The sequence below is a fragment of the Parasteatoda tepidariorum genome, chromosome 11 (assembly GCF_982258835.1).
Source record: "Parasteatoda tepidariorum strain Cologne lab strain chromosome 11, Ptep-v5.0, whole genome shotgun sequence".
Classification (NCBI taxonomy): Eukaryota; Metazoa; Arthropoda; class Arachnida; order Araneae; family Theridiidae; genus Parasteatoda; species Parasteatoda tepidariorum.
The window spans coordinates 58,204,143-58,226,924 of record NC_141765.1 but is presented as its reverse complement, the minus strand read 5'-3'; the positions used below and the strand labels follow the sequence as shown (position 1 = coordinate 58,226,924).

At 28.0% G+C, this 22,782-nt stretch overlaps 1 protein-coding gene across 19 annotated transcripts in view; it reads left to right on the top strand.

The window, feature by feature from the left end:
• LOC107445917 (protein hu-li tai shao) overlaps window positions 1-21,987 on the top strand; it is a 75,724-nt gene extending 53,737 nt beyond the window's left edge. For 6 of the 19 annotated variants that reach the window (XM_071187618.2, XM_016060409.4, XM_071187619.2 and 3 more), the window contains 7 exons: window positions 1,480-1,675; window positions 6,951-7,088; window positions 7,263-7,319; window positions 10,827-10,898; window positions 13,574-13,659; window positions 17,876-18,033; window positions 20,621-21,987. In XM_071187618.2, the coding sequence (XP_071043719.1) occupies window positions 1,480-1,675; window positions 6,951-7,088; window positions 7,263-7,319; window positions 10,827-10,898; window positions 13,574-13,659; window positions 17,876-18,013 (687 nt within the window). In that variant the 3' untranslated portion in view covers window positions 18,014-18,033; window positions 20,621-21,987. The remainder of the gene's footprint in view (window positions 1-1,479; window positions 1,676-6,950; window positions 7,089-7,262; window positions 7,320-10,826; window positions 10,899-13,573; window positions 13,660-17,875; window positions 18,034-20,620) is intronic. The other 13 variants (XM_071187625.2, XM_071187623.2, XM_071187626.2 and 10 more) reach the window with 3 other exon arrangements.
• Window positions 21,988-22,782: the final 795 nt, after the last annotated feature.

Sequence of the window (22,782 nt, the reverse complement as noted above, 5' to 3'; positions counted from 1 at the left end):
TCAGTGGTTCTTTGAGATGCTGCTGTCAATCAAATATAAAGGAGTGACATGCTGATTCTTTTCCCTCTTTGATTTATGTGGGGGAGGGGAATGCATTGCAGTGAGCAGAAGGTAAAGAAATTAAAACGAAGTAATACTACATAACTAATGAAGTAGAAAAACAAAGAAGAAAGGGAAATACAAATTTTTAATTACTATACAAAAACTGCTAAATTACAGCTATTTTTTTGTTCAATAATAAAGTAGGAATATTGTTAAGTTGTATTTTATCATTAAAAAAATAATTAAGAGTAAAAGTATTTAGTAAATGATAATAACTTAAAACATAATTGAGTGTGTTAGTGGAGACAAGAATACGAAAAGCATCTAGCATTGTATAAAATTTGTAATTTACCAAAATAAAGTGAATATATTTTTGTTTTTGGTATAAATTAAATGATTCCAAGGAGAGTTATAAAAACATCTGTGTGAATCCAAATTTAAGTAAATATTTTGTCAATGCATTATTTAAAAATGCTGGTTAAAAAAGAAAAGTTGGTAATATTTATTTAAAAACACTTAAGTTATGCCACTCATTATAAGGACTTGATGTTTAAAAAGAAAGAAAACCGTAATAAGTTTGTTATAAGTATAAATCTTTGTCTAACAACTCTTTTAACGCTTATCCTGTAAAATTCAGCATCTTAAAGGAGAAGTCAGAAATAAAACAGCATGTTAACTTAAAGTAAAAATGATAGAAATCATTTGCAGTTACGAAATCTTTAAGCTTGTTTTTATCTTTTATCATCTTAAATAATATTTATTATCATCAATTTTGTAAAGAATTGTTTAAAATTTTCTTTATTGCAATATTGGTCGTTACTTAATTTCAATCCTTTTTTTAAAAATTTCATTGTCCAGATTTAAAGTGACACCAAAAAATGAAAAGATGATTCTGCTATTTTTATCCATGTAATTTTACATTTATCTGACCTTCCTCAATCCGTTCCAACTCCCTTCAGTGAATCTCCTTGAGTATCTGGTTTACTGTTTGAAAGAATAGTTTCAAGTTTCACTTCTTTACCTTCACTTTACCAATATGCCCATATAACTCACAGTTTCATTCATTTTGCTTGGGTTCTATTCCTTTTTCTCTTATCTGCTATCTCGAAAAATTGTGCACCATCTGGATCATCAACAAGTGCTAGAATAAGTTTGTTACATGAAAACGTAGAATCATTTTTTTTCTTCTGAGTGTTAAGAATTTATTTCAGTTTCAGTTCACTAGCACATGTTGTATATTTTTGATCTTTATAAAATGTCTCTGTCAAGCTCTAATTTAGTGCTTCAAAAAAGAAAACATGAGTTTATCGGTGAAAATGAAAGTTTCTTCCTCTAAAGCTCTTAGAGAAATATATAACATAGAGACTTAGAAGAAATCCAAAGAAAAAAAAATACTGACCATATTTAAATTGCTGTAATTTTACTTTAATTTCATAGGAAGAACAGTTGAATGCTTCTGGGGATCAAGTTGTCCTTGTTGGTGCTGCTTCCAAGGGTATTATACAAAGAGAATTTCAGCATAATGCAATGGTTTACAAAACAGCTTATGCAAAGAATCCTTTTGACAATATATCTGATCAGGATTTAGAAGAGTATAAAAAAATTGTTGATAAGAAGATGAGAGGTGAACCAGGTGAGTTAAGTTTTTTAAATCTGGAAATTTTTTTCTTTTGATAAAAATGTTTAATATTGAAGTTCTGTGAATAACTCATAACTTTAAGAGTTACTTTGCTTTATGATTCTTCCCTTTAATTAATATGTGTATAATAGTGGTTCCTAACTTGCATAAATCTTTAAAGGATTTTTCAACATTAAAGTCTTACAAGACTTTAATGTTGAAAATCTAAGACCTATTGTTTTAAAAATTTGAAGTAGCAACAAATAAAATTTTTTTGTAAAGGATACTTTTAGTGTTACACTTAATTACATAATCTTTAAATATATATTTTAACATATAGTTAAATGCTTGTTCAATTTTCAAGATAAATTGTAAATATTTCAAAAGTAAAAATCTAATTTTTTCGTGTAGGTATTTAATTCCCCCCCCACACAAAATAGTGACTTATTGAACATTATTGACAGTGTGAAAATGTATTTTTGTTATATTTTAATGAAAGCAATGAAAAAAGCTTTAGGAAGTTTAAGCAAAAAAATCTAAGACCAGTGTGTTACAGTGGCATTCATGTTTTTGTATGTTGTAGTAACTAGTTTAAAAATGCACATCCCTATTTAACAGGGTTCCCACAGTCCTTAAAAGCCCTTAAAAACTGCTTAATTTTTGTTTTGGAAAATAAGGGCCCTTAAAAGTACTTAATTTTGGTGCAAGGAAGTCTTTAATTTTGCAGCATCATTATACTTGAAAGGAACAATTTTTTCAGTCTTGCAAAAATATTTAAAAAAAGGTAAATCTTACTACACCTTGAATGAGACCATGCATCGAAGGTAGAGCATTTTAGAAAGACAAAAAGGAATGTGTGTGAGGAGGCTACAGGCAAGGAGAAGAAATCCTTTCATTGATATATTAGTTCTTTCATTAATATATTCTATATTCTTTCTTTTGCCTAAAATGCAATGCGGGGTCAGAAGTGCTTTCCTGAAGCGGTGATGTACACAGAAACACCATAAAGAAAATAGACCGTAAGTGAAAAATCGTTTTAATAATACATTGAAAAAATTATAAGGTACATGGGTCAAAGTAAATGTTCGAAGTTTCTGCCACTGTCTACAATGTACACCTTACATCTCAGCGCATGGACATTCGAACATTCTGCAACACTCCAGGTATATCTCTAATTTCTCTGGCAGCTACTGAGATTCTAGCAACCAGCTCCTCAGCATTGTCAACTGGGGTGTCATAAAAAAGTGTTTTCATATGACCCCAGAAATCCAGACATGATAGGTCGGGTGACCGAGGAGGCCATATAATTTTTTCAATGTATTATTAAAACGGTTTTTCACTTACGGTCTCTTTTCTTTAAGGTGCTTCTGTGTACATCCCCGCTTCAGGAAGGCATTTCTGACCCCGCATTGCTATATGATTTCTAGTCGTCAGGATGCACCCTACCCCTCTTAGGTGCTCTGAAACGTTTAACTGAGACACACTGTATATATATATATATATATATATATATACAGTCAAATATATATATAGTGAACCTTCTATATATATATATATATATCGGACAATTTAACTAATGGTTCCCAAACTCCTCCCTTTTATTACACATTATTCAAATAAATGACTGGAAAGCATTATGTAGTAGCAAAAAATGTGTTATTTTTCATTACTCTTCGTCTAGAGTACAAAAAAAAAAAAAAAAAAAAAAAAATCAGTAATCTTTAGCTGATGAGCAATCCTCAACATCAGATATGGAAACACTTCCCGACTCTCAGATAATTTTTCCTGAATTTCTGTTATTCCACTTTTTAAACCTGTCTAACCTGCCATTTGAACACATAAAAGTAGTTTCATAAAATCTCGTTGCAAATTCATCGACATTTGTCCAGATAGTGAAAAATTGCGGCTTCTTCGATTGGTGAACCACTTTAGTAATGCATCTTCAACATCCTTGTGATCTGCTTTTCTCAAATTTTTTCAGCCATCTAAATTTTTTTATGAGCAGAAATTATTAATTGCCTATTTTTCCATATGTTACAAACTGCAGATTCGGGTAATTTATATTCCCTGAAAATATCAGCTTGACTGCATCCATTTATAATTTTTCTGATTATGCCCATTTTATCATCAATAGAGAACGTTTTGCGTTTACTGCTCGCCATAGTTAAATTTGAAACACTTGTTTACAGGATTTTTTTAACTGAACTGTTAGCAGAAAGGAGTTGAAATGAGGGCCCTATCAACACATATTAGTGTTCAACCCTTTGACCAATAATTAATAATTACTGATTCCCTCTGACAGAAAATGCTTATTGATCCCACTGACACCTTACAGGTGGATCATCTGCCTGAGTTGGAAACATCTGCTTGGTTTGTTTAGGGATGGGAAAGAGAGATAAAAGAAGCAAACAAGAAAAAATGCTTATCGCTACATTCCCCTCTATAGATGGTTCTGAAAATCGGTATATGTATTGATTTTGAAGTAGAAATTTCAAAATTATTACAAAAAAAATGGGGAAAAAATCAGTCGAAGACAGAGAAAAGTTCATTATATCCAACTTCCTCACTTTTTTCATCCACAAAAAATAACATTATACGTGTATAGCAAAGCATGGGACCGAACATTTCGTTCACTATATCCGGGAGTTCACTATAAGCCGTGTTCACTATAGCGGGGTTTGACTGTATATATATATATATAATATATATATATTTATATTTCATATATATATATATATATATATATATATATATATATATATATATGTATATACAGTAAAACCTCCATTAAGCGGACATTCTAGGGACTGAAAAAGCTGTCCGTTTAGGAGAGTTGTCCGCTTACTCGAAGGGTACCGTAATAACGAAGTTTAACGCTGTTAATTGTTTTTAGAATATTTTCAAAGATGTAGAAATAATTTAATTTACAATAACTATCTACAAGGATATTTCTTTAAGCTTTAAGAAAGAGAAAAAAGAATATATATAAGGAAGTTTCATATAAATACATAATTCTAGAAATAGTTACAGATAAATTAATATAATTTTCCTATTAGCACAGATACTCAAGTCAGACATATGATATCGAATAGGAGATTTCAGTCATCAGTCGGTTTCAATTTATAGGTAAAGATAAAGTGTAACATCCCCTTACACCTACCTATCATTGAATGGGGAACATGATTGATACCTTCTTGAAAGTAAACCTCCCACGATTCACAGTCATTCCCAGCTAAGTTATGAGGACCTATGATCAGCTATCAAGTGTCTGATTAAGTGTTTCATTTATATGAACACATCAAAGATTATATTTCTGTTCTATATTTTACTTCAGTTGTGTTAAATACAGTCTTCAAATTGATAAGAAAATTAAAGAAATTTTCAATGGTGAAGAAGCATTGTGAGCTTTTACAATGTCATTTTAACTTAAGGGGTCTTATAACCTGTGTGGTCCAGATGAAAAGATCAAAAGATTTCATATTTCATATTTCAAGAGAGCAGTATCATTTTCTCTCCTTTCTTTGCAACGATAAGGCAAGGTGACAGGAGAAAGATTGATTCTTTAGTAGTGAAATAGCTTAACAATATTTTTAGTTCTGGATAAGGCAAAAAATAAACATGTTTTAAAAATGGCTAAAAGTTCTATTTTTTCCTTGCAATTTAAAGCAGAAATAGATTTTATTTCAAATTTAGAAAAATTAGTGTCCGGTTTAAAGAGATGAAAAATTACGTTTCAGTGCCAAAATGACTGTCCACATCCGGTTACGGGAGTGTCCGCTTTGCGGAGAATGTACATAATGGTTAATTTATAGGAGATTACCGGGAAATTAAAAATATGTCCGTATTGAGAGGCGTCCATTTTGCAGGAATGTCCATAACAGGAGGTTTCACTATATATATATAATATATATATATGTATATACTATATATATATATATATATAATATAACCAATATATAATATATATATATATAATATATATATATATAATATATATATATATATATATAATATATAATATTTATATATATATATATAATATATAATATTTATATATATATAATGTATATATATATATATATATATATATACATTGAAATCTCCTATTATGGACACTCCTGCAAGACGGACGCCTCTCAATACGGACATATTTTTTATTCCTCGGGAATTTTCTACGAATATACCATTATGTACATTCTCCGCAAAGCGGACACTCCCGTAACCGGACACGGACAGTCATTTTGGTCCTGAAACGTTTTCTATCTCTACAAACCGGACATTAGTTTTTCTAAACTTGAAAAAGGAACTATTTTTGCTTTAAATTGCAAGCTAAAAAAAAAAATGCAACTTTTCACCATTTTTAAAGCATGTAAATAAAATGTTTTGCCTTATCCATAACTAAAAACATTCTTTAGCTATTTCACCACTGAAAAATCAATCTTTCTCCTGTCACCTTGCCTTATCTTTATAAAGAAAGGAGAGAATACTGAACTCCTGATATAATTCTGACATCGGCATCTTTTGATCTTTTCATCTGGACCACATAGGTCATGAGACCCCTTAAGTTAAAATGACATCTTAAAAGCTCACAATGCTTCTTCACCATTGAAATTTTTTAAAATTTTCTTATCAATTTGAAGACTGTATTTAACACAGCTGGAGTTAAAAATAGAACAGAAATATAATCTTTGTGTTCAACGTTTTTGTGTAATAAATAATATATAAAAAATATCAGATTTGAAAACTGTGGAGAAATCATTAGTAATAACTGCCAAAAATTCAATGGAGTTATTACCTCAAAAAGTAAATACTCAAATGCACGATTCGGATTTCTGCTAGAACTCGAACGTTCTGCGACAATGTCGCGGTGATTATACCACGGGGTTTATATATACAGTAGGGAACCGATTATCCGGAACGATCGGGACCATCACTATTCCGGATAACTGATTTTCCGGTTTTCTGAATCGCTACAAAAAGCCGTTTTTTTATTGTTAAACCCAACTAAAAAAATTTTTTTTTTAGGAAATAATCTTGAAAAGAAGAAAAAACGATGAAGTAATACACTAATGATTATTTCCAAAATGATGGTAAGGTGAACATCTTTCAAAAAAGAAAGAAAAATCCTAAAATCTTTTAAGGAAAAAAAAATTTTGTTTAAAAAATGGCGGGAAAAATTATCGAATTTCGTTCCGGTTTTCTGGTTTTCCGGTTTTCTGATTTCCGGATAACGGGTTCTGTACTGTACATAGATATATATAATTAGAATATTTGATTGTTTTTATTTTAGTTGAAGATGACATTCCTGACCACATTAAACCTTTGCTGCTAGAGCCAGTTTTGATTCCAAGTCAAGGGGTAGCCTCACCAGTCAGAGACTTGAACACTCCTCCTCAATCTCCAACATCACCTTGCTCAGATGAAGAAGGTATTTAAATAAAATCAATATTCAATGCCCCTAATAATTTTTAGTTCTATGCATGATATGTAATTGCGTAACTGCAATAGTTTGATAATACTATTTTCCTTTCTTTTTTCTAAGTTAAATTTGTATTTTCTATTAAGCATGTTTTGCTATGCATGATTTTATTTTCACTTACAGTTCGTAAATCTGGTGGATCTGTTCAAAGATCTTTATCTGCAAGGCTTAGTATTGAAGGTAAAGGAAGTTTTTTTTCTTCTAATTTGAATGAAAAGGACATGCACTGCTTAATTTCTCCAATAGCTATTCCTAGATGTGTGTATTTTTGTTTTGTTTCGTATAAATTAATGGTCTTATTCACATTCTTCATAAGTGAATTGTTTTAACAGAAGACATTTATGTAGGAGTCTATTTCCGAAAAATGTTTGTTTATCCTAATATATTCAATTCTAACTTTATATTTGTATATATATATATTGAGGTTATTAGTTTCGAAAAAATGACTCAATTTTCAATCCAGTTTCATATACATTTTAAAACACATCCTAATTTTACACTGATTAAACTAATCTTCTGGGTAAATTAAAAATAGTGAAGCAAAACATTTGTTTCATTTTGTGACAAAATGTAATATTTGGTAAAGATTCTTTTGCATCAAATTATTACAATATGTCAATTGATTACACTAAATTTATTTTAAATGAGTAATAAAATCCATTTTCACCAGAATTAAAAATTAAAGCAATTTGCAATTAACAATTTAATGAATTTAATAATTTAATTGCAATTTTTCCATACATTGAAAGAAACATTGTTTACTTTGTTTCTAAAACATGCTTCTACTTAATAAAAAATTATATTGCCAAGCATTCTTGGTTAGCATATTAAACAATATATATATAGAGTAGAGCGCCAATATTCGAACCCTTATTATCCGAACGTCCAATTATTTGAACTATGTCTGAATTATTTTTTTAAATTTTTTATAAAAGTTTAGAATACTTTTTAACTTATCGACAATTTTTCTAAATTTAGAAGAATAAATAATATCCATTACATTTGAAGACCATATTTAATTTACAACCTTTTTAGCAGTTTTCTTATAGTAGCCATACATACATGTATTGTTATACCGTTAAACCTACATACTCTTTTAGCCCTCTTCAACTGAAAATTTTCTTCCAAAAATGCGGCGCTTCACTTTGACAGTCTTCAATGGTTGGAATGGGGAAAGAGTTTATGAATAGATAAGTGCTGAAGTTTTACAATGAGGGGGTTGGTAGTTGTCACTTATGGTCAATGATTAGTGATTACAATGCACTTCTCATAACTGTTTACTTTTCGAGGAAATTAACAGAACTCAGTTTTATTATGTAAATTATAAAATGACCAGTCGGATAACCATGTTTTTATGACGTCACTTCCAAAATGCACTTTTTTGGACAGCAGGTTTTCTGTTGTTAAGATTACAATCAGTTGAAAAGTAGAGTTACCTGAGTAAAGTGGTTTTCATAACGATCTAGAAAGATGCCGTGCAAGCGTAAGAGAATCGTTCTTTCCTTAAGTGATAAAACGAAAATTTTAAAAAGATTGAAAAATTGAGAAAGTGGAAGTAAATTAGTGTCAGAATATGGCGTAGGAAAATCAGCATTGTCGAAATTGGAAAAAAAAAATGAATCAGTTATGAATTATGTTTCAGTAATGGACAAAAACAATGGAAATTTGGATAGAAAATGCATGAAAATGTCAACCAACGATGAAGTGGACAAAGCACTTTATTTGTGGTTCCTGCAAAATAGATCATTAGGCCAACCAATATCTGGCCACTTATTATGCGAAAGAGTTTTATTTTTTCATGAGAAGTTCGGTAGAAAAGGTACTTTTTAGGCTAGTTCGGGATAGTTAAGGAACTTTAAATATTGACATGGAATACGCGAGTTAGAAATTCATGGCTAAAACTTTCCCTTTCTAATGAAGCTGCTTCAAATTTTGTAAAGGAATTGGAAAGCATTATTGAAACTGAAGGATATGAAGAACTTATTTATAATGCAGATGAAAGTAGACTGAATTGGAAATCTCTACCACGAAAAATTGGCTTCAGGAGGTGAAAAACGTGTTTTCGGGAACAAGATAAATAAAGAAAGAGAAACTTTTAAGAAAGATTTTATTATCGGATGAACAAAATGGAGGGGGTTTTCGAGACTCAATCAACGCTATTGATTTGAAAGAATGCTGCATGATGATAGTGGATGCCTGGAGTTTAGTAAAAACATTGACGCTTAGAAAATCTTGGAATAAAATTCTTAACAGAAAAACAAACGAAACTGAAGTTTCTGAACCAGTAGATCTTCCGGATGTAAAGATACCAGGTTATGCAGCAGAAGAACTAGAAGACTGGTCTCGAGACACTGAAAACGACCAAGGATTTCAAATGATGATGAAATTGTTGCTGAAATTTTGAATAAAAATCGGAACTCCACAGACAAAGAGGAAGAAGTAGGTGATCAAGTTCAAGATAGTGGACCTTCTTATATGGAAACATGCAATTCATTAGATATTGCAATGAATTGGCTAGAACGTCAAAATGATATTGATCCAGTTCAGTTTATTTATTTGAAAAGAATAAGGGATATGGCTGCTCAAGAAAGAGTTATCTTCTTTGAAACAAAAGTCTTTTGCAATGGAAAATAAAGAAAAATGTGGTAGAATCAGTAATTGACAAAAAAATTATCAAAAGCTGAAATATGATTTAAAAAAAGTTCAAAAATGAAAAAAAGTAAAAAAAAGAAGATATTTAAAAATTGAAAAAAAAAAACGTTTTAGCACACCAGAGCTATTTTAGATAGTACTGCCTGTCCTAAACCTGGAAAAAGTGTGAAGGGAAGTTAGTATATAAATAATAATAATTTAAACTAGATTTTAAAAAACTTTCCAATTATCCGAAGTTTTCATTATCCGAACCACTTTCGGTCCCGAGCAGTTTGGATAATCGGCGCTTTACTGTATATATATATATATACATCCATCCATTTTTTATAAATAAAAACAAATATAAAAGTATTTATTGGTGAACTTGTTTAATCCTTTGTCTTTTCATATTTTACAAAATTTTATATTTTACTGTGTTTAGTTTTTATATTTTTGTCACATTAAGTATACAATAAGAATTCAACTTGATAGTACTTAATTTAATATTGAGACATTTTTAATCTTTAGGATGCAGTGCTTTTTATTTAGCATGCTATGTACTCCTATAAAAAAAAAAGTTAGCTTACTGAAGTGATAAAACTTTAATGATAAATTTTCAATATGATAGTTAACATGCTCACTTTGAATGTGAATAAGTTCTAAGAGGCCATCAATTTTGCTGAAATCTTTCAATTTTGATTAGTAGATGTTATAAAAAATATCTCTCAAGTTATTAGAATAGAAAGTCATTTTCTCTCTCAGTAACGTTTAAAAGACTAGTGTATACACATATGCCGTATTTTCCCCTCAATTTGATGTTTGCAATTTTCAAATATTCTTAATTTTTTTTAATAAATACTTTTATTAATATTATAGTAAGCAATTTCATTTTTATTTATAAGATTTTTTTGGTTATTGGGGATATGTTATAGAAAAAAAGCATTTTATACTCCTAATATTTGCATGCATGTGCTTTTGTTCTTGTAAATTTCTGTTGCTTTAATGCTAACTATTTGCATGTAATGCCTGTAATGCATGTTTGCATGCTATTTGTAGCTGCTGAAGATATTAAAGAAAAGAGTTTTCAACGTCGTACTTTGTCTGAAAGAAAACCAAAAAATAAACATAGTAAGTTTGTTACAAACCTAACATATATTACATTGTTTTTCCTTTTTCCCTTTTCATGTTTAAATAATTCAAAGAATTTGAATTATTTAATGAATTGTTTTTATATTTTTCAATAGATAAAATCAACCATTGCAAACTTATTCAAATCAATGATTTGTTTGTTCCTAAAATATTTTTTTTGTTGAAATATTAAGATATAATTATGTAAATTGGAAATAAAAAATTGAAAAAAAAAAATTGAAAAAAAATATGTGTAATTGTAGAATTTTTTTTTGACAAATTTGCAAGTCTAACATAAGCTGCTCTGAGGGGGTGGGCTGGATTTTACATATGGCTTGTATCATCCCTCAATGGTGACACTTAAATTGATTTTTCTAATTTGAAATGAGTGGGCTGATTTTAGTAATTATCACAAGATTAATATAGGCCTATGTATCTAAATTAGTGTAAATTTTCTTCGTAATTGTATATATTTCTCTAAATTGTTTTGAAAACTTTTTTTTTAATGGGGCAATAATAACCAAGGGTGTAAGAGTATTTAAAATTTAAAACTTGAGTACATAATTCTTATTAATAAAATTTCTGACTTATTAAATGTTCCAAAAATAATTTAAAACAGATAGGGTAAAAATTATGATTTACACGCCAGGAGTGTTAGACAATCATATTCCGCTTACTTTGAGGATAAATTTTATCCCATGTATATCACAATTTAACATTTGCAATTTGAAAGCAGCATTTTACTGCTTTTCTAAAAATTATTTTTAAATAATCATTTAATTACAGGGCTGCCATTGGAGACTAAAAAGGCGACTAAAACGACTATTTTAAAGCAATGGCAACTATGGCGACTATTTTAAAGCAATGACAACTATGGCGACTATTTTAGTAGAAATATGAGTAAAAATAACAAATTTGCAATGATTTGCGTAAAATCGGCGACTTTTTTAAGCCAAAGCGACTAAAATGAAGAATAGCTTCATGAGTTTCCCCCTTCCCCCCTTTTTTTCGTTTTATCCTAACTTTATTATTTCTCACTGTTTGATGTCAAAAGCATGACAGACATATTTAACCAATCAGACTGATGGAATTGGAATTCGCACTACGTGAATGCTCCTCCTGCTTCAGAAAGCTAATGTAATACCTCTGAGGATTAAGTTTTTTCCCCTCTTTTAATTTGAACAAAGTAGCAAAATTAGAAAAATTGTCTTTAATTACACAAAATGTGTTAATTTTTTTAGAGCTATTTAGAATAGAAAAAAAGGTACATGGTGATATTCGTTTTGTCGAGTTGTGATCGTAATTTTTTTGATAAGCATTAAAATTTGGAAATGTGTCAGTTATGAAAAATAAACAAAATAAAATGGAATTAAATTGCAATATTTATTTATTTATTTTTTTAATGTCTAAACTAAGCAGCTGCAAATTAGAACCGAGAAAGGAAATTCAAGTTTCAAATTCAACTGTTCTGTAACATAAACATATTTAAATAAAGCTCCCTGTTTTTATGCGTAGTGTGAAAGAATATATTGTTGGAAAATCCACAAATAAATGTACATTTTTTATAAAATAGGAGTATCTAAATGCATGTTATTTGAATTTTATGCTATTACAGCACAAATAATTAAAATTTTATTAGAGGAGGATATGATGTTAGCAGCTATTTTATATATCTTTGAGACTGTTTAGGAGACTTTTTTTCATATATGATGCAACTAAAGCAACTATTTTTCTTGTTTTCATCCAGTTGCAGCCCTGAATTAGCAATAATTATTCTGTATCTTTCAACAAATATTTAAAAGAAATGAAGTTGTTTTATTATATTATAGTTTTTCTGCTTCAAACATATCCTGCCTCAAATAGGATACCAAAATTCAGTTATAATGAACAGTTTGTTTACATTTTAATCCTCTTAAGCTGTATCGATTTGATTGCCCATACTATTTAATAAAGCGAAACAAGTTGCATTTAATAAATTATGATTTTAAAAAATTTAAATTTTTAAGTTTTAAATTCTAACATTATTTTTAATAGAAATGTTTAAAAAATTTTCTGTAAGTAAATTGAGAATGTGATAACCAGTTTTTTTTTAAAGGAAAAGTAATTTTTTTGTTCAAATTTGTTTTGATAATTCTTGCATCTTACATAAAGATGTGTTAAACTTTCTTTTTTTCCTAAAATTTAAATAGCATTGTTTATGATTATCAGCTTTTTTACTAATGTTTGTTTCTTCCAATTTATCTACATAGCAAAGTTTTTCAATCTGGTTAATGAAGTCAGACGTAAAAAGCTTTTTAAATCATGTGAGGTTGCTGTTTAAAGTTTTGAATTCTAGTTATGAGGTTAGATTTGTAACCTTTAACTTTTGTCTTTACAATTGCACTCTGATTATTAATTTTGCGATGAGATATTTGTAAAATTCAATCTAGTTGCTTTTCATCTGTATATCTTATAATTGATTTTATTAAAAAAAAAGTTAAATGCTGTCAAACCTACCATTTAACATAAAAACTGAAATAATTAATATAGCAACTAAGTTTCAGGCTATCGAGGAATTAGACAAAATATATGCTATATTGAATGAGGTAAAATAATTAGGTGGAATAATTGTTTCCTACAAGAGTTTTTTACAATTTATTTAACAAATGAATATTTATTTTTTATTTTTTTTACAGCAGGTGATGTTACTGTTAATGGTGAAGAAAAATTACGATCTGCTGAAAGTGGAGATGTTTCTGCTGCCTCCAGAAGTAGCAAAGAGGTAAATTAATTACAAATTTGTTCACTATTTTTGTTATAACAAACAAACAAATATATAACTTTATTGAGAACAAAAACACATAAATACAAAGAATATATATTCGTCGTCAAGAGGAAAATCCTGTCCAGGCGACAAAGAAAAGTAATACAATAAATTTAAAATAGAAATTCTTAAAAAAAAAAAAAAAAAAAAAAAGGAGTATTACAATCATAAATTATTTTGCTCATCATAAGACGTCATATATTGTTGAACACTGTAATAATAGAAAACAAAAAAAAAATGCATGAAACTATATATATATAAAAAAAAAAAAAATAAAAAATAAATAAATAAATAAATAAAAAAAAATAACAAAGGTAACATAAGAAATTCATTTGGATTGGCACAAGACTGGTATAAAAAATCAACTGCTTCCTTTAAAGTGAAAAATAGAGATCTAAATCGTCAATGTTCATCACAAATTGAAATAAAGCACGCTTAAAAGAAGAATATATTTTGATGTTTTGCAACTGAAATGGTAATTTATTATATAATTTAGGTGCTAAGTAAAAAAACTGTTTTCGTGAAATTTCTTTTGTAAAGAGGGGAATCTCATACATTTCAGTTGGTCTCCTTTCAGACACATTAGTTTTTAATTTGCATATTAATTTATTGTTGTGTAAATAGAGTAAAATACGAAAAAATACATTATGGCGAAATGGTAATAGGTTAATTCTTGTATATATATTGGTAGTAGTTACACTTGAATTATTTATATTTAGAGAATTAATAATCTTGAAGCATTTATTCTGAACTGAGATTAAGGGAAGTAAATTAGTTTTATATTCACCGCCATATATTATCGCACCATAATTAATTAAAGAATAAAACCAGGAGTAATAGAGTGCTTTCACAAAATTAAAATGAATTTTATTCTTAAGGTGATAAAATTTAACTAAAACGAAACGCAATTTTTTAACTAAATTGTTAATATGTGTTTTCCATTTTAAATTAGAATCGATATATAGTCCTAAATATTTGATATTATTTACAGATTGTAGAATATAGCATTGACAATTTTCATTAGTACTTTTGCAGGAGAGAGAGTGAAATTTTAAATTTAAGTTAAATTCTGATTTTCTTAAACTGAAATAAATATATTTAGTTTTATTTAGATTTAAATTTAAGTCATTTAAGCCCACATTTAGGCCCACATTCAATAGTGCACATGTACTAAATGGGCAAATTAGTTAAGTCTTAGCATTTTGCCTCTTAAGTTGCTGTCTTTCCACGTGACAGTCATTGAAAGGCTAATGGAGAAACATTATACAAACTTGTCCAGGTGTTCAGTGGGTTTAAGTTCTTAAATTTTTTTTTAATATTTTGGCTTTTGTTATCAATATTTGTAAATGTTTAAATGTAATTTGTAAACGTTTAATGTAAGTTCTATGTATGCTTGATATATTTTATTTATTCACATTAATGCTATTGAAAAGTGCTAAAAGATCTAAATATTTTTTTCTGGAAATTTACTACTCTGTTCGATCGCTTTCATTTTATCAACTCTTGAATTCATGGCTTTTCTTTTAACAATATCAGCATTTAAACATAAAAATCTAATTACATGTGATCAACAGTGTTCTTATCACAGCAATATTCTGTTTGACCCATTCTGGTAAAATATAGTATAACTTATTTTCTTATTCTTGAGTTTTTGATATGTTACAAATTACAATTATATCTTTATCAATAATTTAAGTTTAATTAACAAAATGTTGTAATTATTAAATGAAACAAGTTTTTTTTTAAAAATAAAAATAAAATGGTTATTTCATGTATAATATTTCAGTATTAAATCTTATGAGAAAAGGTTAATGAAAATGAGCTTTTGCATGTTTACAACGCTTTTTATTTTTGCTTGATCAAAATAGATGTTTAGATAATAATTTTTTTTAAAAGGATGAAATTGCCAAACTGAGTAAAATACAGAACTTATTTTATTAATGTAGTTAATAACTTGTCAGGTCTTTAATAACACAACGCAAATTTCTAGCATGTTTTTCTCGAACCAAGTTATATGGATTAATGACAATATCTCCCCTAATTCTAACTAAATTGAAGTTTTTTTTAAGGCCTGCTCATGTATAAAATTTTCTTCAGTTCATTGTACCCTTTTTTTTGCATGTAAACTTCAAATTTATTATTAAAATTTTTTTTTTTTGGTTTCAGAATGCTGAAATTCAGATATATATATTATTATGTATACTATAGTGTATGTATTATATGATGTATATTATATATATTATATGATGTATATTATATATATTATGTATATTATATATGTTATGTATATTATATATATGTGACGTGTGGTGCTTAGGGGGGAATAAAAACAACGGCTAGCTAACTTATTATTTTATTGTAAACGACATTACTATAGTTAGCACTCAACACTTACACAAAAATACGTATAAAACATAAATGAAGAAGAAGGCAGGCTTTCTACCGTTCGTTCGCTACCACTCGCTGTCTCTCTGTCTCTGAGTTCTTTTTTTAGTTTCTCGTTAGGGGGCGTTACTAGTTCCAGTTTCTCCACATATATATTATATTACATGCATATATGCAACGGGCCCTTTGCAGAATTCAATCTTTGAAAATGGCTACTCTACAAAATTCTAACTCTAAAATCAGACCCTTCATGAAATTTTAATTCTAAAAAATGGCCTTTCACGAAGTTTCACTTTATTTTTATAAAAATAATGGCACAAAAGTTTCCTAAGGTGTATTCTGAAAAACTATCTAAAAGCGACATAATTTTACCACAGCATCATCTCGAACCAAAGGCATTAAAACTTAAATTTGAAATTCTTGTGACGTAATATCATATTAATAATATCAGAGTTTGAAAAATCTTGTAGTAAAGGTTTAAAATTGATAAAAAAATTATTTAAAAGAATGAAGTTGAGATGGATTTGTCACAAATTGAATGCATCAAAGAGTGATAAATCAAATTCAATCATCATAACACGCGGTATTATGACGTTATGATGAAATATAATGGGTTATGATGAAAGCCAAGTGCAAAAAAAAGCCCCGAAAAATTATAACTTCCGAAAAAACTCATTTAATGATGTGAAGACAATAGAATTGTCACAAATTGAACACTTCAAAAAGTGATAGCTCAAATTCGACTAGCATGTTGTAACCACATATTAAATATGTCAGGAGAATTTATTTATTTTTTTGTTGAAAAACCATAGGGAGGGAAGCAATCAAAAAAACTATCTGAAAAACGTGGATATTTATATTAAAAAAAAGTAATTTAAAATGGTGATTGCTAAATCTGAATGTTTTTCATTAGATAATTTTCACGAATATAATTTTCATTTTTCACAAGAATATTTTTTCACAGATTTTTTTCTCACAAATATCGGCGCTCAAAAAATAAAACCTGGATCAACCCTTGAGAATGTTTTGTCCTGATTTTCTGCCATTTGTTTTTTTTTATTTCAGATTTTTGTTTGTTCAGAATATTCTATTTTCTACGAATATAAATGCAGATTTTAATAAAAAATGCTTTATTTAACAATGTTGAAGCTTAGAATTGTCTACTAATCATTTCCAATGTTCAAGCATATAGCTTTACTTGCAAGATTCATTGTTTCAAATGTTTTGGGAATTCAGGAGTTATTATTTAATGTTTATATGCGTTTTTATTATTTTCATCAAATACAGTAACAAATACTGTAGGCTTATAGTTTAATAGTTCCACAATTATTGTTTTGTCTCTTCCATTTTATTTTAAAAATGATTGTTTTCAATCAACTGAACAGAAATCACATCATAGAATTTTTGAAAGCTGAATTGATTGATCATCCACTTAATCATTTTTGGATAAAATTAAGCAGCATAATCATGATTTTGGTTTCAATTTCAAACCATTTTTAACATTGTTTTTTTAAAAAAATAGTCAAGTCTCCAAAATTTCTAGTAAATAACTGCACTAAACAGAGAAACATCTTACTGTCTTGGAAATGTTTGTTCTTTGTGTTTTTCTTTTCTTTCCAGAAGCACTCTCCTGTACAATTTGGAAATATGGCTTATTGTATTGCCCCCAAACTTTTCAGTTTAGTTCATTGTTCCATTGACCATTTTTAAAAACCTTAACTGTTCTTATGATTACTTTGATTTTTTGTTGATTTTTTTTAACACTATTGAATATAATTTATTTTTTCAGAGTTCACCTATTAAAGAAGTTGGAGATGAATCCCTGAAAAAAGATAAAAAGAAAAAGAAGGGATTGCGCACTCCTTCGTTCTTAAAGAAGAAGAAACACAAGAAAGAAAAAGAAGATAAAGAAAAAGTGGCTTCCTAAATTTGAGATTTAATTTGTAGGTAAGATGAACTTTCTTTTTTGGTATAAAGTTGAAAATATCTAGAACTAGATTTACCTTAACTTTCTAAGACTATTTTAAAAATATGATCTGGTAGAATTTTCAACCACTAAAAATCAGTCATATTCATTTTGCATGGGAATATGAATAAAATGTGAATTATAATCATAGTTTTAGTTAGTGCACAGGGATGCAAACTGTTTATTTTTTCTAATTTACATGAGTTTTAGTTGTGTTAATCTTGGAGTGGAAAACTTGAAAAAAAAAAGTATTTTTTTCGTATCTTTAACTGTTTCATATTTTTTAAATAAATATTTCTTTAAAAATGACCAATTTATTTTGATAATATTTTGCAATTTGACAACTTTTCTTTCTTTGGAGAAGTATTTACTCAACTAACTATGGAAGTTTTATCTATTTTTTCAAGGTGTTGTTGATTTGCTATAAAGAACAAAGTTAAATGCAAATGTCGTTGAATGCAAATGAAGAACAAAGTTAAAATTTAGTGCAGTTTTTTTTTTATACTTTTACATTTGTGAAAAATAATTAAATGGACTTTTTTGCCCCCCTCCCAAAAAAAAGCAAGGTTAATGAAAATTTTACAATTTCTTAGCTTTAAAACTACATTTTATTTTATTATTGCAAATATCTTTCTGAATCTCTGAGCATTCCCAATATAAAAAGAAAATTTTCTTAATTTTTTTTATGGCTTTAAGTTGTGTTCATTATAGTCATTATAGTTGTTCATTAAGTTGTGTTCAGATTATATTTAGGTATTTGTTGTGAAAATTTCAGTAACTCCAGTAAAATTTTAAGTGATTGCGCATTTTATATATTTTATTTGTTAGAACATTTACAAACATTTTTTAACTAAAGTTTCATTGTTTCATAATTAATTTGTTTTAAAGAAAAGTCTTTACTGCGTGATAAAAATTCTGTATAAACTCGAGTTTTGTCAAACAAGTCTATTTTTCTTAACTTGAATTTTTAATCAGTAATCCTTTTTTAATTTATTTAGGATATGTTTTTGAAGTTTTAATTATAATGTCAGTAGATATTTAGGGGACTGGAAAGTAATGTCGTTTCTGAGCATTAAATATTCATTAGTCTTAAATTGTCTAAAATTTAAGTAGAGGAAACTTCTTATTACGTGATGTTCTTGCCAAGTTAATTATACAGTTTTCAGAAGTTTCATTTGAAATGAGGGTACGCAAAGCGATAAGCACTTATCTTCCTTTTGTGATGTAAATATTATCTCGACTCCTCTTATCATACAAGCGTCCAGAGGAACTTCCCCTCAGGGGCACGTTTTCTTTTCCACTATCAAAAATTCTATGAAAGATGACATAAAATAAATGGGTGTATAGTAGTAAGTGTATTTCAAAGAGTATTGCTTAAGTTAGACAAGTGCGAAATGTAGAGAAGATTTGTCACTTCTTCTGCGATTCTTTGTATTCCTCGACTGCGGAAAAATAATAAATCTTGAAATAAGAGCTTAAGTGAAATTAAAATAACAAATAATAATAAAAGTAAACTAGAATTAAAAATAAGACATAAATGAATTTAAATGAAGTATACAATTACTCTGCAAAATCAACAAGTAAAATATTCAAAGTAATGGATAAAATTCTTAATTGAAGGTCGCTGAAAATAAGATTCAATAAGACTGCGCAACAAAATATACCGTTTACCTCATCAGTATTTCAATGCATTTTGTATGCAAAATTTACTTACATAATAAAAATTTATTGAGAGTAAAAAGTTTTATCGCTAAAGGAATAAAAAGTTCTGAAAATATTTGGGAACAAATGTGGAAAACATATTTTTATGATTCTTTGGAATCTTAAACCTTGGAATTTATAAATGACATTATAATTTATGTTATGAAACATAATCCAACCTCTCGTGTTCTAAAAATAAGTGAAAAGTTTTTGTGCCCTACCATCTCAAGTTTATCTATAACCCACAAGATCCTTAATATATTGCTAATTATTATAAATATAATATTCTTGAAATCTTACTCTTATGAATAGTAAATATGCCTCTTTAGGAAGGCAAGTTTTATTATTCTAAATATTTATTAACACATATAAATTACAATCATAGCGTAATGTTTTTACTTTAAAAAATGTTAAAACTTTTAATTTGTTGATATTTGAAAGAAGTAGTGCAAAATTTTTTAATTTTCTTATTTCAATATATTTTCAAGAAATTTTCTGCTTACTTACTTATGTGTATTTTGGTAAGTTTAGGCACAAATAAAGAAAAAACATATCCTATTTATAAAAATTGTACGTGAATAATTATTATATTTATTCTCTATACTATTTCCAATTTTGAAAATATATTTTTGGTGTAATTATTTCCATCATTAGGGTTTCAAATATCTTGCAAATAAAATATAAACACCGAACTTTTTTGATTTTAATAAAGTCAATAAAAATAGTTAAAAGCTTGTGAAAAAATTTTGTAATAGAGGTTGCCAGATAGCCCTGATTAAGAATTTTTTTTTCAAACGGACTTTTATCTTTTGTTGTACACAATGCATATTTCCTTTTGTTAAAATTCAAGTAATTTTTTTTTTGCAGGTTAATGGTGTGATTTGTTACTGCCAACAACCATTATTCACATTATAGCTTGGTGCTGGATGTGACTTTCCTAATTTGGATAGCTTGAGTAAAGAGTGCAATTGGTGTGCTCATGGCTATTTGCAAATCAAGGAACTAAGTTGTCACTTCAGTTAACTTCTTCCATTGTACTGCTTGTGAACTCCATTAAAAAATTTACATATTTTGCCTGAAGATTAAAAAAAGAAGAATCTTTCTTCTGTGTATAGGGAACAGTAATTCATCTGATAATATTTCATGTGCATAAAGTCTATAAATGCCTCAATTTGTTGAAATTGTTACTCTTCCTATTTGTATAATGTTAAAGTATTGTTTATATTAAATGAGTAAATTTCATCAAATTACTTGGGAAGGCAGCTATGTTAAATTTTTATCTCCATGACTTAATTTGCTTTAAAATTTTGATGTTTTGTAAAATACTTTAAGTATGTTTTTTAGCTCCTTGAACTGTTTAAGCATTTAGATTTTAATTTCATTGCAGTTATTGTAATGATAAACACTTTTTACATGTTTGACATTGTTCAACCAATATCAGCTTATGTGCCTGTGTGTAAATAAAATTTTTATTGATGCCTTTGTTGTTATCGAAATATGTTTTATTAAGATGTGCAAAACTTAAGTCTATACCAAACGTCATTTTTATAATGCTAGTTGTGAATTTTATACATCCAGTGAGAACCAATTATTCAGCTAGGCTTGAAATGTAGTTTGTATAGAAATTGATGCCATTAATTTTAAATTTTTTTTTTTGTCATTTATGCTTATATATGTATATCCTGGTGCAAACTTATGACATATGTGCAAGTTTTTAATTTGTTTTGGTGATGGGATACAATTTCTTTTTCTATTCTTATATTTTGTTACGTTCTGTGCTCATTGATGTTCAGAGTAAAGTGTTCTGCTATTTGTATATATGTATTGCATATTGTTTACATTGTTCTTTTCAAAAATTTATGGACTGTTTTATGATAAAGTTCACTCTTACTGTTCTAATTTTAAAACTTGAAATAATTCAAGCCTGGTTGTTCATTGTGATCGAAAATTCATTGCTTTCAAAGCAAGCTACTTGTATTTAAAATTGAGAAATATATTTTATCGCATTCTCTAAATAAAGATGTATCTAAGCACACATATTTAAATATTTAATATTTTCTTATGTTTTCTTGAATTGTATTGTTTTTTTTTCATAGCAATTTTTAGATTTATTCGTTTTACTCTTTCTTATGGCATAACTGTGCAATTTCATGTTAATTTTTACAATTTAATTATGATTCAGTGTATTTAATCTAATTGAATGTAGAATAAAAATTGATGCAGTTGAAGTAGCATCGAGAGTGTTGTTTTCAAGTATAAACATACAAATGTTAACTGTTTCTGTAAATGCTCTTACAACACTTATGTTAATTTGCTGAATTTCAAACCAGTTCATAAACAGATCTTCCCACTATTTACTTTAAGTGGGGATGGGGAACTCTCTATTTCGGACTGCTTCGCCACCAATCCTTTGGAGTCAACCAGCCAATCCAAGGGACAAACTTGAAAATTACCAGTATATTTTTTAACCAAAAATTATGTTTTCCTTTCCTGCTATTTTATCAGGGCTCTCACGGATCAGGGAGAACAGTGAAAACCTGGAATTTTCAGGGAATATTATTTTAACTCCAAAAATCAGGAAAAAGTCAAGGAAAGTTGTAATTTTTTGCAAAAACCAGGAAAATTCCTACATCATCATACCTGGAAAATAACCTGTCTTAGAATTGTCAGTAACAATAATCAGTTATTGAGATTCGAAATAAATACTTCTAATATCTATTACAATTATTTGTATAGATGTTAGAAGTATTTATTATATTAATTATGAAAATTTCACATTAATGCTAAACTGACATGTTTCCCTCATTTAAAAGATATTTTATCTGGTCACAAAATCTAATATTTGGCATTACAAATGAAAAATAAATCAGTTTTCTGAGGAAAAATTGCATGATATAGATAAGATATAATCTGGATTTTCATTGAAATTTACCTGTTATACCTGGAAATGTCCCAGGAATTTTTTTCTGAAATTGAGTGGGAACCCTATTTATGCACTGAGTCTAATATTCCGTCAACCTCTTTCCCTA